We start from the raw sequence: 19,515 nt of genomic DNA on the forward strand, positions 1-19,515 counted from the left end.
AATAATATAAGAATAAACTTGTTTCCTGTACTTAAAACTATATGTACTTGTGACTGAGAATTCACAGAGGCAGAGTCTTCTCCAGAATGATTGTGCTGGAGTCTACAATCCTATATGTTTTGTGTGATTTCACAGATACGTGTATAAATGCCTAGAAAAAGGACCAGAAGGGTATATACCCGAACTGGCAACACTGGGACATGTGTAAGGGGACCAGGAGGGAGATGATGGTCAATGGTTACTTGAACCTGATTGGTCATGATCTGATATATTATAAGGAGAATGTCTTTGTGTGTAACTTGTCATTATAACTTGCTGTTTAAAAAAGGTCTGGAAAGATGACCTTTATCTGAAGTTTACAGTTTTCTTCTGTGAACACATGTGAAGTTGTGAATGCATGTGTTGACGAGTCACGGCACGTAGGATGGGTTTTCTTGCAGCTCGGTGCTTTTTGAGGCATGCTCTGAACAGTTATCCTAGGAATACCTGTAAGCCCTCTTTAGACATTTAATTCAGGTCCTTCACATATTGAGTGGCTCAGAGAGGTTAAGTGATATTCCCAGTGGTACAGGGTCAGGAGAGCTAGCCAAGCTTGCTGTGGAGATGTGGTGCTGGAGAGGTGGGCCGAAGCAGAAGACTGCTTTCCGGAGGCCTCATTGGTTTCAAACCAGGGCTGGGGAGGAAGTGGGTGCCGCTTTCCTGCAGGTGAGGTGGGGAGGAAACATTCTCAAGAACAGTGAGTTTCAGTAACTTCCTTATGCAAACACTTAACTGAATGAAGGCATTAGTTTGGTCTGTTTACTGAGCACAAGGTATTAAGGTAATCTTTGCCAAGCGCTTCTCTGTAAAAATGAGTGTGTGTGGTTGTTAAGTCAGGACTCAAGTCTCCTTCTTTTCATCTCTTCTAAAGTGAGAGAAATGAAGATTCTTGTAGACTGACGTGATACTTATTAAAAATTTTATTGATTTTAGTGAGAGAGGAAGGGAGGAGGGAAGAGAGAGAGAGAGAAAGGAACACTGATTTGTTCTGTTTACTTATGCATCCATTGGTTGATTTTTGTGTGTGCCCCGACTGCAGATCGAACCTGCAACCTTGGCGTATTGAGATGACGTTCTAACCAACTGAACTACCCTGCCAGGGCTGAAGTGATACTTTTTAAAGGTACCGTTCAGGTTCCGTTTGGAGTTTAGTTTCAACTATTGATAAGATGCCTCATTCTTTTTTATGGAGCCCAAATGAGTAACAATAAAGAACTTTTTAAATAATGGTGATAGAGCAGGGTAGTTTTCTACATGGACCTCGGTATAGTCTCTGGTCCGGTCACTTTTATTACACCCTGGTAATACTGCATGATTTGATTTGTAATGGAACCAGTGAATGTTTGTGTCTGAATTTTACTTTCAGACCTAAGAATAGGGTTATTTACATGAATGCGTTCATGAAAGAGGAGGCGTGTGCACCCAGCTGCTCTGATAGGTTCTTTTTCATTCCAGCCCAGTGATAATAGGTTTCCTCTGAGTGCTACTTGGAGACAGAAGACAGGATGTTGATCATGCTTTACGAAGTAGACATGTGTTTGCTACTTAGAACTAAGTAAAAGAAAAATAAAAGTATATTGGAAGGCAGATGCAAATATAAAGCCACATCTCTAAGACTGGTGTTTCCTACCACAGATGAGGTCTGGGAATTCACTGGTTTGCAGGTAAAAGGCACAAAAGCACAGTTGAGAAGGCAGAGCTTCCGGTTTATTTGTTGTTCCCAGGGTTGGTGAACTCTGTGTAAACTGCAGAACAGAAATGACTCTTAAAAACAGTTGCACACATGTGATAAGTACTGAATGGATGTGTGCTAACCAATAAATAATTTATACTACTTCCTCTGGACTCATTTGATTGAAATAAAAGATAGTGACTTTAAGTGCATACTTGTTCTTGAGCAGGGAGGTTGAGCAATACTGCCACATTGAGTGACACTATTGAGATGAAATAGGTAGGTTTTTCATAGTTTGCCTTTTGGCTGAATCTAAGTTAAAACCTTTTAATTGTCTGGATTTATAGCTACTTGTTAATCTTTTGCCCTAGAATATTAAAGGTACAAGATTTTTAAGTTGGGTTGAGAGGAACTGAGTTTCAGTTTGTTGGGTGTGTTTAGATGACCATAGAGAAAAATGGGCTAATTAATTACCCTTTCTTTTTAAACTATGTAATACTTGCTCAAGATTGAAATTTTGGTGAGCCCATTTCTGCTTTATTTCAGAGAAAGATGAGTGAAATAATAATTAAATTGTATATAATTTTGTGTAGGTTTTTTTTTAGATAAAAAGAAAACAAAAGGGATATTAAAGGTTTTTCCAAGTGCAGATTTTCGATCCATTATTCAAAGGGTGACAGTTCGCTAACTGGTAGATAAACAAATGGGAGTGTTTGTCTTGATGTTTCTGTGCAGCTTGTGTGATCTGAAAAGTGGTAATGAAATTCACAACACTTGTAAGCTAGAATGTTGTTTTTTTATGAAACCACACATACATTTTCTTTCATAACTATTCTCTGGCTCTGCCTGTGTGGGCCTCTTTCAGGAAGGTGTAGGAAAATTGGTGCTAAATGACTTGTGAAGTGAGTTTTTTATATTTGCATTACAATTCTGTGGGCTTAGACTTTTAATTTTTACAACTGCAGGTGCTATTTGTAAGGAGTGTCAGTTTCCAGTACATTCTGAGCAGTCACAATATGACCCTTAACAACAATATATGCATATGCCTATTTTATTTTTTTCTGATGTCTATAGAGTTGGCACGTCCTTGCAGCCTGTGTGGAAATTGATACTGTTTTAATTACCGTATTTTTCGCTCCATAAGACGTACTTCCCCCCCAAAAAAACTGGAGGGGAAAATGCCAGTGTGTTTTGTGGAGTGAAAAATACAGTATTTTATTAAATATTTTAATACACCATTTGGTTCAGTTTTTTTTTTTTTTAATTTTCCTCCTTAAAACCCTAGGTGCGTCTTATGGTCAGGTATGTCTTATGGAGTGAAAAATACGGTACATTATCGTATGGTAAGAGAAAAGATTCAGTGGTATATCTAAGAGTAGACATTCAATTTCAGCTTCATGGTTGAACTTCCTCCCATCTTCCCCAATAAGTGTTTGAGGTGGTCTCTTGATAATTTCCATTATTCTTTTTAAAGTGTAACTGTAAATTCTCTTGACTTTTGCTTAAGACCATCAATAAAAATGTATCAAACTGCTCTGTGCGCTTTCTTCGTCCAGGCCTGGGTCTAAAAGGGGCGGGGCAGAGCCTACGGTTCCGGGGTTTCCTGGAGTAGAGAGTAGATAGGCTTCTCTGGATTTAGGTGGAAGTAAGTGGATAGTTTGATTTTAGATGGATTTTTGGTACCCTTGGCATGTGCATCAATCTTGTTCCGTTAGTTAGGGGAGGCTGGGCTTTATTTTATTTATTTATTTTTCTGAAGTGAGAAGCAGGGAGGAAGAGACAGACACTCGCATGCACCAGCCGGGATCCACCCGGCATGCCCACCAGGGGGCGGTGCTCTGCCCATCTTGGGGTGTTGCTCTGTTGCAACCGAAGTCATTCTAGGACCTGAGGCAGAGGCCAAGGAGCCATCCTCAGCGCCCGGGCCAACTTTGCTCCAGTGGAGCCTTGGCTCCGGGAGGGAAAGAGAGAGAGAGGAAGGAGAGAGGGAGGGGTGGAGAAGCAGATGGGTGCTTCTCCTTTGTGCACTGGCTGGGAATTGAACCCGGGACTTCCACACGCTGGGCCGACGCTCTACCACTGAGCCAACCGGCCAGGGCCAGGATGGGCTTTATACAACCCCCAAATCATAGGAGCCTATCACAACAAAAATGTATTTTTTGCTCTAAGCCCATATGAGTCTGAGAGATGCTCCAGGTCAGCTGTCCTTCGTGCAGAAACTCAGAAATCCAGGGTGCTTCATTCCTGTGGCTTTGTCATCTGAGGGCTGCAGGAGGGGGAGGCATTGCAGGGAGCTTTCCTCTTCCTCAGTGATGAAGAGTCACTCATCACTGCTCACATTTCATTGGCCTGGTTATTTGCATGGCCCTGTCTTTTGCAAGGTAATGCAGTGCTTTTGTGCTTAGGAAGGAGAAATTGGTGAGCCCTGATTATGTTTACCACATGTCTGATTGAGGATGGGGATATCAGAGAAGAGACTGAATTAGAGATGAAGAAGTGAGAGAGGTCATTTATAGTAAAGGAAATGGTGGAGTGAATTTATAAAAGAAAGTGTACACTTAGAGAAGGTCTTTGCATATAGCTTCCTTCATGACCCAGGCAGTATGGTGCTGTAGCAAAGTATGAGAATAGCTATTGCTGCTTTCAGGAAAGTGCAGAAGGTCTGTTGGTCCTGTTGCTGATTTTCATGTCTGCCTCCAAAAGTGTACTTGCACTTTTGATTGATTGATCATTGATGTGAACTTGTAGGTTAGCAGATCCTTAAATCTTGTTGACAACAGATTGTTTTAGCCAGAGCTTAGGTGGTAAACTGGTAAAAATGCTTATTATCATTATTATTATTATTTAAAATCTCAGTGGGATTAGGAGAGAGTTTGTATATGCTCTTATGCATATTAAACATTATGAAGACACTGGCCTTCTGATATCTTTTTTCCAAGGGTGTTTGTTACTTGACCTTGACATTGGAATGTATAACCATACTACTTCTAACCCTATACCCAGAGCATCTACAGAGAAGCAGTCTACTGGGTCCAGCGATGAGCCACTTTTTGTGGATGCTTACTGCTCTGGTTCTTCGTCTCTAATCTTGTTTTTCTCACCCCTCTCCTCTCTTCTCAGCAACTCTTCCCATTTATTCTGCCCTCTATGGTCTTGGGGAGCAGGCAGACCTGTATTTGGAGCTTAATCCTGTGACCAACTGTTGACTTTGGGCAAATTGCTCTCGAAGATTCAAGATTCGGTGTCTATATCTGTATCATGGGGCTAGATAGCTGCCTCAGGGGATTCTTAGTATTTAGGAATGTATGCAGAATACCACGGTACCTAGTACATTCGAGTTGCTCAATTAATGTTAGCTATGATTAGTATTATTGTCATTTCCCATAGTTCTATGCACATGTTAAGTAATTTTTTCATGAAAACTTTTTCTTCATTGTTTCACCAGGCAGTGGATAGGATTTACTACATTGAACTGCCAAAGCACTTTACAGCTCCGTTGACATTTTGTGTTATTGTTTTCGTATACATAGACTGTGTACTGAAATTTAGCATCCCACAGGGCAGTGGGTATCCGTTACTCATTGCTATTATTTGCTGCATTGCGTGGGGAAAGTAATAGATGCTCAACTAAAGGTTAAATTTTGTCAAAATGCAATATAAGGGGAAAGGGCTCTAATATATTTATAAAATAGTCTCCCTATTTGGGTGAATTTTCCTAAGCTGGTAAATAAAACCACTGTTGAAATAGTATTGTTACTTTTCTGGTTAGAGTATATATATGATTCTCACTGGTTATGTAATTGAAGCTTTAATGCAAAAATAAAGGAAAATTAAAAGAAATGATAAAAAACCATGCAAATGGTATAAAAGATTATCACTGTCATAAAGGAGCAGTTCATGAGTACTGAGAGGTGAACTTAACACGACCGTGGTCATTTATACAGCTGAGAAGGTAGCTCTCATTTCTCTGTGCTCAGTAGCTTGCAAGACTCACAACTTTCGGACTGGTTCTGACTGGGAAGTCATACCTGGTAAGGTAACAGGGGTAGTAGATGAATCTCTCCTGAAGTTGGAGTTGCACAAAGTGGATGGATTTACCTGGAGCTATGCTTGTATTTTGTACCCAACTTGTGTTCATGGAGTTGGTTCCTTTCCTCTGAAAGGGCGCAGTTGCCTTCTTGCTTCTCTCTGCCCAAGGGCATCTCGGGAAGCTTGACGATGGTGCAGGAGTTCTCTCTCCCCTCACTACCTGCCTGGATTGGTCATCATCTTTGAACGTCTAATCCCCAAAGATATCCTTGAGAAAATGCTTGCTGTTTTTTGTTTGTTTCAATCCTTTATTTTCTCCCAGAAGTAAGAGTGATGTTGGGTATCTGTCTCATAGGTTTGAAACACTATACAATGTTCAAGAATGTAGAGACAGCTTAGTATGCTGAGACAAGCACTCTCATTGTTACAGTTAGGGGGTCATATGATTTGCTCAAAGTCAGCCAAGGAATCAGGGTTCTTGATACCATATCTGCTGCAACACTTGACTCATCAGGCATAGCTTTTTGCTTGTGGGTATTGTGCTCTATGCATGGGACAGAGAAACAGGTGTAGACATGCCAGCGGTGGGCTTTTGTGGAGACTGAAGGAAGTCCCCATGTGGACATTGCTGTCAGGGATTGTGCTCTGTGTTGGTGGTACACCATATGGATAGTATGCAGCTGGTAGAATTATATGAATTGGGGGCTTTGTCTTGCAAATCTGCTTAAAAAGAACTGGCTGCTGAAACACATGTCCTCATTTTCTTGCCTTAATTGTCAAGAGTAGGCCTTATGGCAGTGTCCTCTTCTGAGTTGCTTCTTCCAAAATTTGCTACTAAAGCAGTTGAACCTATATGTAAAAAGATCCACTGCAGTCAGACTTATTATTGCCCATATAATTCTCAATAGTAAGTAATTTGTATTTGGCTGTAGAGGTTTTTTTTTTTAACTTTAATGGTATAAAGTAAGTTTTTATTACAAAACAATACATACTCATTGAAGAAAAATGGGAAAATGTAGGAAAACACAAAGAAGGAAAAAGTCACCCACAATCCTATCTCCAAAAGAGAAAACAATATTTTAGTGTTTACTGTATATTCACAAAATTAGTTTATAACCTATTACTGCTATTATTAATATATTATCAATTTTCTCCTTGTCTTTGCATATTATTCAAAGATAAATTCAGGGTTACTTAAAGTTTGCTTTCAGCACTTTCTTATGCATCATTTCCAAACATGCAGCAAAGTGGGAAGAAATTTGCAGTGTCTATCAACCTATATTCTACCATCTACCCACCCCTCCTTATACATCCATTGACCTATCTTGTTGCTCCCTCCCCCCACATTTCAAAGTGAATTTCAGTGTCGTATATTACTTTTAACTAAACTAATTTACCTTTATAATTGTGTTTGGTTTATATCAATATGCGAGGGGATTTGTGTTCTCTGAGCCCAGAACACTTTGCAGGAGGATTTTGTTGGCTGGGGGAGGAAGGACATCCAGGGGTTTTCAGTTGGCCGTGGAGCTGAGTGTGCATCCTTAGCCTTTGAGGAGCATACGAACGCCTAGGAAGACTGACTTCCTTTGCACTCATCTGCTTTTGTGCCTAATTCAGACTTCAGCATGGGGACAAGGGAAATCTTTAGAGGGGCTATAACTTGTCCTTTGTTCTCAGCGCTGTTGAGAGCCTGATGCTTGGTCAGTAGTGAGCATGGACTGACTTGTTGGTAGAAGCACTCCAGCCTGGTTTCCACCAGCCTGCAGGTGGGGTGGTTGGCTCTAACTGCCCTGTGGACCCAAGATCCTGTCCTCCATGCTGTCTTCCACCTCGGGTTCCTGGGGCCGGGGGTTGGGGCACTATTGCTCTACTCTGTAACCTCTCTCTTGTTTCCGCTGCAGACAGATTATTTCCTGGTGTTTGAGTTACAGGCTCTTCCAGGTTGGCGTGGTGGTTGCAGAATGTTGAGAGGCCAGTGCAGGACAACCTGGGAGGGCACAGAAAACACTTCTGACGTGGATCTCTCCAGTGCCTGCTCTGAAGTTGCCCGAAGCAGTGTTTCCCAAGGGGTAAGGCCAGGTGTGAGGCCTTGCTTTGTGTGCAGTTCCCATGTTAGTGCCTTGTGTATTTAGGCACTGAAATGCCGATTGACAAGTGGCCTGCCCCTCTTCAACCCTCCAGACTCCCTGTAGTTATTCTCTGTGAGCACGCGGTGCCTTTCACAAGCCTTTCAAGAACACACGTTGGTTCTCCAAGCCGTGTAACCTTTCCTGTGCTGTCAAGGGGCCCCAGGCCCTTCAGAGAGTGCCGGCTCTGCGTCTTCCCCTGCTTCTCTTCCCACGCCTCCCATTCCAGGGTGTTCCGTCTCAGTGTCATGTCAGCACCATGGTGAACCATAGGCAGCCTCAACTCTGACATTGGTGACAGCTCTGACGTGTGCTTTCTCATAAACTCGGCCTCGGCTAAAACACCTTCCTCGGAACGGGGCTCTCTGGAGCCCTGGCTTTGCAACCAGGTCCCCCAAGGCAGAGTGAGGCCTCTTCCCTTCTTTGGGCTCCATCTCCTCCTGAGGACAGTCCATCCTTGAGCCTCTCAGGCAGGCTGTCCAGTTTCCAGGTATCCAGGTGTACGTCGGTTTTCCCTCTGGCAGTTTTAGTTCTCAGTGACTGGGTTGGCCAGGACCTTGATACTTGGGTGGAACATCTGGTTTCTGTCCCACCCCACCTCCTCCTTCCCTCTTTCAGACAGATACCCCTCTAACTCAGAGCTGTGGTTCTCAGCTGAGGGAGATTTTGACCTCTTCTCCCTCCACCCTACGGGTTTTTGTCGTGTCTGGAGACACCTTTGGTTGTTATAGCTGGGGAGGGGCGCGGGAATGCTGCTGGCCTCTAATAGGTAGAGGCCAGGGATGCTGCTAAACAGCCTGCAACACACAGGACAGGACCTGCAACAGAGGATTATCTGGCTCAACATGTCAGTAGTGCCGAGGTTGAGAAATCCTGTCCTAGATATAAGGTGCTTTTCTTGAAAATCTTCCCATTGATGGCTTTATATAGCCAGTATTATACTCTTCCCTATCAAAAAGTTCATCTGCACATCTAACTGAAGTCCCTCATGCTTTTCAGTCAGTCTGAAGTGGAGGTAATAATTTGTGCTCAGTTTTCTCATCTTCTGCATATGATCACATTCTCTGAAACTGATCTCAGTTAACTTAACTTTTAAAATGTATTCTCTTATAGCCTCTTTCTCTTTTTTTAATCTCTCGAGGTGTTTTCCAAACTTTTCATATATAATGTCTCTTAAATTATAATTACTCAGTCCAGAGGCAGCTTTCTAGCAGTTTGACCACTGCTGCATATGATAGAAGTGATTATTCCTGGATGGAATTGTGGGTGGGGGGGCACTTTAAGACTGACCATGTAAATGACCAGTAGGAGGGCAAAACAAATTGCTTATTTACTTTTCCTGCTTAGTAGAACGAGTCACGTGGAAGGAAACTTTTCAATTCAGAGACCTGGTTACAAATCTTTGCCACTTATGAAGAATGACCTTGGGCCTCAGTTTTCTCAGGCATAAAATGAGGTTGTTGGGAACCTAAGTGAATGGGACTGTGTCTGTACTAACGAGCAGTGGCACTTGTGAGTGAACAGGGACTTTGCACTTGAATTTATTGTGTCCATGATTTCTGTGGGAGGAAGGGCCTCAGATTCTTAGGAAGCTTCATCTCTGACTAGTTGTTTTTTGTTTTTCTGGGATCATTGACAGAGAATAATGTTTTAGAGTATTTCAAGAAGGACAAAACTTCTTTGTTCTCGTTTTTAAGGACAACTAGAGATATCTTTTTATTGGATGGTCTTCTTGAACATTAATTTGACTCAGAGTCCTAAGTGTTTTGGGAACCAGCTCAGGGTTGGGAAAGCCTCCTTGTTCATTGGCTGATGGGATTGTGGTTCGGGGCTGGTTGGGGGAGGTTGGAAAGAGGTGGTGTTTATTCTCAATGGGGGTTCTGGAAGGCTTTGGGGAAAAGAAAAGGTGAGACATGGACAGGATTTTTCCGAGCTCTAAACTATTCCTTTAGGAATGGGATAAAAATGACCATTTTCCACCCACTTGCAAATTATTTGTGTCTAGTTTGTCTTTTCTCTCATTGTATTATGCCTGGCAATCTCAAATATTGACTGCATTCATATTTTAAAGAATTTCTGTTTGCAGTCAGGGTTTGAGGTGTGGGAGGCTGGCTCACTGCTTGGACGTGACGACTAGGGCTTGCTAACTCCTGAAATGCATGTTTGTCATTTCCGGACATCAGGACAAATTAAACATCCCAGGCTTGCCCAGAAATTACATTTTACTGCTTCTCTTGTGCAGTAGTGCTGGGTCTGCGAGTGTTCGCAGGGAGATCTTTTTCTGTGGGATAGTTTTACCCACACTTTTCATTCAGGCAGTCTTGCTGCCAGCCAAGGTTTGGCCTCTGCAATGTGGGCTTTTAATCCAAAATATTTAAAAAGAAAATCTTGGAAGGAATTTTCATCATTTATTTAATAAATGAAAGTGTGAGGTAGATATTAAGAGTCAACTGGGGAGTGGAGTTGGAAATGTAAACCATGTGAGATGTACTTTTCGAGTTTTTAAATTCCTTGTTAATTTTTTTTTCTTTAAGAACTCCCTTGAAAGTCCTGTTGGTTGAATTTAATTAGTTTGAAGTTGTGAATGTCACTCTTACATGGAAAGTATATAAATCAACAAGTCAAGTTGTTCTTGGTTGTTATATTATTATTATTATTATTATTTTAATGAGAGAGAGCAACAGGAAGGGAGTGAGATGAGAAGCATCACTTTAGTTGTTTATTGATTGCTTCTCATATGTACTTTGACCGGAGGGCTCAAGCTCAATCAGCGACCTTGGGCTCAAGCCAGCAAACTTGGGATCATGTCAGTGAGCCAGTAACCCTGCTCTCAAGCTGGCGAGCCTCTGCTCAAGCCAGATGAGCCCACACTCAAGCTGGCTATCTCGGGGTTTCAAACCTGGGACCTCGGCATCTCAGGTTGACACTCTATCTATCCACTGTGCCACCACTGGTCAGGCTTGGTTGATGTTTTTCAATCCCACATACAAGTCTTAGCCTCACTGAGTTAATAGATTTTTCTGTTTGATATTGTTAGGTGCCTGAGCCCATGAAATTCATCATAATAAAACCAAGTAGAGGACATATAATTATTTATAAACTGGTATAAATATAAAAGGTGAACGTTTAATAGTTAAATGGTAGTGAAAAATGAGAAGGAATTAGCTGAACTGAATAGTTTTTAATTTCAATTTTACTTAGAGGTATTTTTAAAAATACATTTGGTTTTAAGTTGAAAGTGAGCTGAGATGGTAGTTGGTTATGCATGTGTCTTGTAGATTTATAGTGTGCCAGTTTCTAAGACTATGGCATTCATTTAATATTTCCATGGATTTTTGCTGTGTAGTCATAGCCTTTCCCACTTCTTAAATAATTTGGTGTATAGTTTTTGATACACAGATGACAAAAAAAGCATGGAAATGTTACTTTAAAGTTCAAGAGAGAAATGAAGGTGAATGGAAAATAAACATTTTTTTTGTTGTTGGCCCTATTTGGTCATTTTGGTTCTGGCTAGAGAATGTGAGGAATTGTACTGCAGGTCAGAGTCTATCGTGAAACATAATATGACATCCAGATACTCTTATAGCCAAACATTTCCAAGGCCCTGCTGACAGCTTAATTATTTCAAGTAGTATTTAATATGACTGAATACCAGTTGTCCAAGAATCAGAGGTCCTTTGGAGTCTTTGTCCAGTGTAAGTCCTGGCAGAAGATGGGAAAGTCTGCATGGCCATGATGTTGACACACAGGGTGACTGTTTCCTTTACAAAGGCATTTCTCCACCAGTGACTTGGAAATACAGTCCGGCTTACAAAACTCCCTCAGGTTTCCAGGATGCGGTGCAGGCTCTCCTGTGGTGAGGTCTGCTCAGTACTGTAGACAGCCATCATATTTTCTCCTGCAGACATTCTCCCAAAATGGTTGGACTCACAAGTTAAGAATAGCTAATAACAACACGGGACAGGTAACCCATTTGGGTTGTCAAGGCTTGTGTGAGCATCTTCACAGAGAGACACCCCCTGGCCTCCTTTTAGAGCTGAAAACAAACTTCATTGGAGTCAGCCTCCTGTCTGCTGAATGGTGTAACTCCTTGAGTATCAGTGTATCAAGGGATCTGGGGTTTTTCTTTTAAAAATCCCTAAAGTTCTCCTGGCTCTCTGCTACTTTTAGCACTTCCTAAAATACGATGCTGTGGCGAAGAATCTGGAGGACAGCTGGGAAACTGCTGCTTGCATGAACGTGACATTTTTTTAGACATGCACGGAGGAGTTAGGAAGCCTTGAAGGAAAAGTACCTTTAGAATGCAGTATAGTATTCTCTCCATATAGAACATGTGTCTGTATGTTGTTTGCATGTTTAAATTACAACATGTTTAAATATAGTAAACTATTTTAATGTAGTGCTGTTCTTAAAACAGGCAGAGAGTTGACCCCTTGCAATGTGTCATCTGTGAACTCTTTAGAGTACTTAGCCACCTGGTGAAGGCTAAGGCTTTGAAATTACAGTGCGAATGTGATGTTCCATCTGGGTCCAGATGCCATTCACTCATTTAAAAAAAGTTCACACTTTCTGGTGCAGGTTCAACTGATTTCCTTTTGTGCTTTATGAGTTATTCTAGTATCCTAGGTAAATAATCCCTGAATGAAGTTGATGTATTTTTTTTACTCACTTGATTTGGCAAGTCATCGACAGATACATGATTTTATAAGTAATTTAATGAGTTACTAAATATAGTTAACTTAACAGGAGCCTTAACACTTATGCATTTGGCATTGTTTTAGCTTTTATTTTCATCAAAGGTGGGCTATCCCTTAAACTTATACGTACAAAACTGAGAGGAAGGAGGGTTCAAATACCCAATTTTAGGGTTAAAGGCAATAGTTTATGGTTTAGTAACAAGTTGGGATGTAGTGTTGCAACTAATATAATTATAAACATATTTTAGAAACAAGAAAAATGTTTACAGTCTAATTCACAATGCAAATATCAGAATACAGAGCCATAATTATTATCCCAATATATATGAGTATATGTAAATTATGTGTGTGCCTGTATATGAATAAGGATTGGAATGTAATATGCTGCCATGAAAATAGCTGTGTTTGGATAATGGGATTTTAAAAAACTTATTTCAGCGTCAGCCTAGCGTGCGGAGGACCCGGGTTCGATTTCCGGCCAGGGCACATAGGAGAAGCGCCCATTTGCTTCTCCACCCCTCCGCCGCGCCTTCCTCTCTGTCTCTCCCTTCCCCTCCCGCAGCCAAGGCTCCATTGGAGCAAGGATGGCCCGGGCGCTGGGGATGGCTCTGTGGCCTCTGCCCCAGGCGCTAGAGTGGCTCTGGTTGCAACATGGCGACGCCCAGGATGGGCAGAGCATCGCCCCCTGGTGGGCAGAGCGTGGCCCCATGGTGGGCGTGCCAGGTGGATCCCAGTCGGGCGCATGCGGGAGTCTGTCTGACTGTCTCTCCCTGTTTCCAGCTTCAGAAAAATGCAAAAAATAATTTAAAAAAAAACAACAAAAAAACTTATTTCAAAAACTCTTTGTCATTGTTTATTATGGTTTAACTTTAAGGAAGGGATGAAAAACATTTTATTTGACTGCTTCATTATTTCTTTTAAGCCCCCAAAAGTAAAATAGCGGGAAGTAAAATAGTGGGATGGGAAAAAATACATTCAAATACCAAATATTTCTACTTATTCTTTTGTTTTTATAAAAGGTTTCATAGGAGGCAGTGCACATAAATATTCCTTTGTAAGAGAAGACTGAACAGTTCTTTTTCCCAGGACTGCCTCTTGAATATGTAGAAATACATGCCTCCTGTTGCTTGTCTCTCCTCACTTAGCAAGTGGGGCGAGCAGGAAGGAGGCTTTCACATCTCCTTCCCTGCATCCTCACCCTTCCTTGTTCTTTTTTAAAAATTATTTTTATTTATTCATTTTAGAGGAGGAAGGGAGGGAGAGAGAGAGAGAGAGAGAGAGAGAGAGAGAGAAGGGGGGGAGGAGCAGGAAGCTTCAACTCCCATATGTGCCTTGACCGGGCAAGCCCAGGGTTTTGAACCGGCAACTTCAGCATTCCAGGTCAACGCTTTATCCACTGCGCCACCACAGGTCAGGCCCTTCCTTGTTCTTGATGTCAGAGGTTGATCAAACAAGTCATGAGAGCCCAAGCCTTTGAAATTGTCATCTGCGCAATAAGCATGTATTCTGGTGGGTGGACCAGCTCTGGTGGCAGAGTTTTGAGGAGGACTATTTCTTATAAAATGCAGTGATGATTATAGTAGAAGTGACCACCTAGTTGGTTTTAGTCCTTAAATGTTCTCTGCCCAGTTTCCAATCCATCAGCAAATCTTATGGTTGTACCTCCAACTATGTTCTAATCCAACCTCTCTCCTTTACTCAGTGACCTGAGCTGTGAGCACATGACTTTGTGCCTGGACATCTATTGCAGCTCCCTGACCAACCCATGCTGCTTCTCTCTTGCCCCATAGGCAGCCTCATCTCCACAGAGCAGCCAGAGAGCTTTGTAGAATGTGAACCAGGTCATGTAATTCTTCTTCTCAAAGTTCTCCAGAGCACTTATTTTAGTCTACAGCGCTCTCTCCATGTGTCCAGCCCCCTTCCCACCTGTCTAGCTGACAGTTTTTCCACCAGCCCTCACAGTCAACAAATGTCAGCAAGCTCTAGCCACACCACCCCTATCTCTGCCCCTTGAGCTCTCCAAACTTGTTCCTTTATATGTTAGAGCTTGATCAAACAATGCATGGCAGCCCAAGCCTTCGAAATTGTCATCTGGAGCAATAAGACTATATTCTGGTGGCAGAGTTTTGAGAAGGACTCTTCATTATAAAATGCATTGATGATTGTAGTAGAGGTGATCACGTATTTTGTTTTAGTACCTAAATGTCTCTTCTCCAGATACTTTTCTGGGGGGAAAGGGCCTTAGGGCCTTTATATGTGCTGCCCCTCCTCTGGGAATGCTTCACTCATGGGCATTTACATGGCAGCTCCTTGTCATCAGGCCAGATGTCACCACCTCAGAGAGGCTTCCCTGATCATCTTAGCTCAAGTGCTCTCCCACCAATCAATCTCATGCCTTAGTTTTATTTTTGTCATAGCACTTATCACAAAATGAAATTATCTTATTTATGATTTAAAAATAATCTATTCCCCCTATTAAAATGTAAATTCTATGGGAACAGGTAATTTTGATCTTTTTCTTTTTTCCAGCACCTTAAGTAATGCCTGGCACATTCTAGAAGCTCAATACAATCTGCTAAGTGACTAATGAAGAATATTCTCTTTCATTACATGATTGTACGAAGTTCTTTCCAACTTTAAGATACTATGATTCTCTGCTAGTTGACACACAAGAGACTGAATCTGAAACTTGGGCCTTTTCATGATTTTGGCCCATATACTGCACCTAACAGGCCACAGCCCAGAGCCTAGCCCTCAGAGCCTAGCCATTCTCACCAACAGGTTTTTACTACATTATGTGCAGGGCACTCATCTTGCCAGTGAGCAGGCAAGGGTGTAGGTAACTGCCTTCTGAGAGCTTAGAGTTCAAGGTACACGTATTAGTTGGTCAAAAACTTGATAGTAAAGACATAAAACTAAGTACTATCATTTGTTGAGTAAATGAAACAAAAGAAATAAACAAGTTTCTCTGTTGAAAGATCAATTTAATAAGTACTTATCAATCTGATCAGCCTAGCTATCAAAATAAGGTAATAAAATGAATGACTATGAGTCATATTGAAACTTACGCCATCCTAAGCGGCTCTCCATAGAAACACATCTGCTTCCTATTAGAGATATGATCACAGTACTGGGACCTTGTACTGTAAGAAAATAGTTTCAATGAAAAAAAAAAAAGAAATATTTGTAATGACTCTTTTCCTGGAAATAGTATACCAGGTAATCTATTTGTGTTGAATTTAGACATAGCATTGCTGTGATTAAAGTTTAGTTGTTAAGTATGAGTGGGGCTGGGAGCCCAAAATATGATAAATTAAAAGCATATACAGTGAGTGATCTGTATCCTTACTTAGCTATGATACTTGAGGAATCATGTTTTCTGGGTTAATAAATTTCTAGATAACTGAAGTCCAATTAAGTCTCAACCATAGTTGCTGAAAATAATTCTGAAGTTTACTTGCACTTCGTCCACTGAGGCAGGAAAGTAAGTATAGTTGTCCTCATCTTTCCATTTGTAGTGAATTTCTAAAATGTACCTAAAAACGGGACAGTAGACTTACATGTGGAGGGGAGTGTTGAATCTTTATTTTTGCAGGGCTAAATGCACATCATGTTCCTGTAGGAATGTGCTCCTTCTGGACTCCTGCAAGCCAGGAGCCCCGTCCCCAGGCTGGTGCCTCGCCCTAACTCCCCAGGCGTCTGCTCCCCCCCCCCCAGTTGTCCACCGGGGCTCTGGGTGGGTCAGGAGCTTTCTAACTTTCTCCTCTGTGAGGAGGTAGGTGCGGTGCCTGAAAGCTTTTGGGTGATTTTTGTCAGCTGTGTCCCTGTGCTCTAGCAGGTCTAGGGACCAGCCGCATCACATTCCCTGGAAGCTTGTGCAAACATGGAATCGCAGAGCCTGCCCAAACTTACTAAAGCAGCGTCTCCGTTTTCATAGGCTATCCGGGTGACCCCTGTGGCTCTCGGCACATCTCCCAATTCTTATGTAGTCCTAAAGCTTTGGCCCCCAGACCCAAGACTGTGGGAAGAAGTTCTCCTGATGTCCTGCTCCCGCTGGTGGTAATGAGGGGTCCTGCCTGGACTTCCAGTGAGGGAACCCACAGAGTGGGGCTGGTGGAGGCAGGAACTGAAAGCGTGCTGCTGCTTCCGTCAGGGACTGGGGGGTGTCAGGGCCCCTCACGGGGTGTTTCTGCATCTTTCTTCTTACTCAGCCATTCTCTCAGGACCCATGGGGTTGCCAAGGCACTGTTTTCCACTGTCCTGGACATTCGTGTTCCTGTAGTCAGCACTCCATGTCCAGCTGCCATTGCGTCACCCCTGCTTCTGGGTGAGAGTGCTCCAGAGAGAGGGAGAGGAACTCCACGCTGTAGCATTGCCCTTACTTCCTGTTGTATATTTGTAACTTGTGTGTGGGGGGCTCAGTCTGTTGCCTTTACTTCCTGTTGTGTGGTCTAATGTGGGGTAGAGCCTCAGGTTGCCAGGGGAGACCAGATAAGCAAGAATTTGATTATGAGTAAAATCAAATCAGATGGAGTGGTCATATCAGGTAGGTGGCATTAACCTGAATGGATTTTTTCCCTCTGTCCTTGAGTGAGGAGATTTTTTTTAGTTACTTGCTGCTTCATGGATGTGGTCGCCAAGGATATCTGATTACCGGAGAGGTGGAGCTGCAACAATGAGTCACTTCCCTCCATCATCCTCTGTACACCCAGTCACATGGTGTACAAGGTAGTTGCCAGCACTGGCTACCAGAAGTGGGTTCGATGAGATGGAGTTCATAAGAAGCTGGCAGGAGCTGGGCGATTTGGGGAGGTGCAGGGAAAGGCATTCTTTCTTCTTTTTATTTCTTTTCCCAGAAACTTGTAGTAGGGCTAGTTCTAGTGTCCATGTAGGTGTCTAGGATAATCATATTGTTTATAATATTAATATTAACAATTAAAACATAATTAAACACTTAAGTGCCAGGCATGTTCATTTGTATTATTATGTGCATGCATTCTTTCATTTAATATTAATAGCCATCCTGTGAGGTGGGTGCTGTGGTTTTTCCTTTTTATAATTGAAGAAACTGAGGCACACACGCACGAGCAGCTTGTCCAAGGTCACAGGGTTAACAGCTGTCTAGCCGTGTGCTCCCACTCATAACTGCTGCGGGGCCAGGAGGAAGGTCAGTGGGCTGCGCTGGGTTTGGCAGTACAGAGTGCACGTTTTGGGAGTGTTAGACATTAAAAAGGGTCATGTTAGGAATTATGTTTGAAAACAGAGTGAAATGACAACAACAAAAAAAAAGCCTGGCCTTTGTCAGGTGGAGCTTGGAATAGGCTGCAGCCTGTTGTTGGAGTGGCCTCTCAGCGTGCACCCTGGGCTCCTTGGAGGCGTTAGATAGACCTTTCTAGACCAGCTTGTACACTGGACGGGCGCGCGGCAAAGCACATTTCTTCTTTGCCTGCTGTTTCTCTGTTAAACGCTCCTCACAAGGGGTACTAGGGGGGTTCTGGGGAGCTGGAGCGGGGGAAGGGACGTGCTTGATCCTGTCTGCTTACCGTGCCTGTCAGCTTCCTTCCAGAAAGGGTCTGTCTTTCACTCTGCTAGCCGCAGGGCTTTGGTCCCAGCTTCCTACGTCCTGGAACCAGCTGCCTCGTGCCCCTCCGAGCTGCCATCACCAACCAGGCCTCGGAAATCTGGTCCCTGCCCCATGTGGACTCGCACTGACAGCCCGGCCTCCAGGATCCTGAGGGGTCAGCCGCTGCCCCTCAGAAATCTGGGCCTGGCTCTGTGGGCCTTCTCTAAACTGTGAGATTCTGATAACTGCCTCTGCCCTCTTTGAGGTCCCCAGCCCGAGGGGTGGTAGCTGCTTCCTGAAGTTACTCCACATCACTAAGTCTTTTCGGGGCTCTACCACCTATTGAACTAATTCTTTATATTAAATTATACCTGTTACATTACCTCCTGTACATAGTTTTCTCAACTGGCCCCTGGCTGATTCACTTTCCCAACTCCTGGTGTCCTGGCTGGCGGAGGGGGCAAGAGAAGCCAATGTCCCAAAACCATGGTTCTCAAGAGGGTAGGGGAATTGCTGGAGAAACTTATTAAAATGCAGATTCCAGGCATCTAGTTGCAATAATTCTAATTCAATAGCTTGGATATGGGCTCAAGAATCAGCTTTATAAACAGACATCTTAGGTGTTTCTAATGTAGTTACCCAGTCTCAGATGCTTTGAGAAAATGTGCCTTAACCCAGGGCCTTCTCATTCTCATGGGGTTACTAATTGAGTGTGGGGTTGTTGTCCTGGGTCTTAGAAACAAATTTTACACACACACACACACACACATACACACACACACAAATAAATAGGCTATGGGTATGCTGATCATGACCAAAGGTCACCCAGGTCATACTTTGCCCCTGGAGTCTGAATGTTAACTTTTGTTCTGATGCAATTTGCTGAAGAAAGGAGGTTTTCCCTGATTGTGCACCATCCACTCGCAAGGCCTTGCACCCCTAGGTGCTGTCCCTTCAGAGGGACACCTTTTTCTCCTTCATACAAAGGCAGTGTGTGTGCATTAGCCGAGAAGGGGTGAACAGGACTGATGTCAATCAAAGTAGATACTGGCTCTTCTTTTTGCATTTAGAGCCCTTCCCATTTCCAGGTGGCTTAAGGTAGGAGCAGTAAGGAGTTGGAGATCAGCATCATACCATATTAGAACAGGACACTTGTGTCTTTTGGCCTTTGCCAGTGGGTGTATCTGTTTATCTGTGTTAATAGCAGTGGACATTTCTTTGTGGAATGTTGGCTTCTATTTGGTCGATTTAATCAGCAAATGAGTAGGTTTTGCTGCCCCCTCAAAGCAGAACAGGAAGTTCTTCAGTCCTGCCAGATCATGGGGCTTTGAGTTTACAGGGCACAAGGACTTCAAGGTGACCTTTAACTGAGTATGAAAACCCAGCTTG

The 19,515-nt window shown here is 42.8% G+C and overlaps 1 protein-coding gene across 3 annotated transcripts in view; it reads left to right on the forward strand.

Moving 5' to 3' along the window:
• STK39 (serine/threonine kinase 39) overlaps nt 1-19,515 on the forward strand; it is a 335,094-nt gene that overhangs the window by 34,048 nt on the left and 281,531 nt on the right. The window contains exon 1 of one of the 3 annotated variants that reach the window (XM_066279984.1): nt 17,058-17,109. The exons of the other annotated variants lie outside the window; for them this stretch is intronic. Within the exon in view, the coding sequence (XP_066136081.1) occupies nt 17,073-17,109 (37 nt within the window). The 5' untranslated portion in view covers nt 17,058-17,072. Of the gene's footprint in view, nt 1-17,057; nt 17,110-19,515 lie in introns of those variants that run through there. 3 annotated transcript variants of the gene reach the window in all.

Source organism: Saccopteryx bilineata, chromosome 5, assembly GCF_036850765.1.
Source record: "Saccopteryx bilineata isolate mSacBil1 chromosome 5, mSacBil1_pri_phased_curated, whole genome shotgun sequence".
Classification (NCBI taxonomy): Eukaryota; Metazoa; Chordata; class Mammalia; order Chiroptera; family Emballonuridae; genus Saccopteryx; species Saccopteryx bilineata.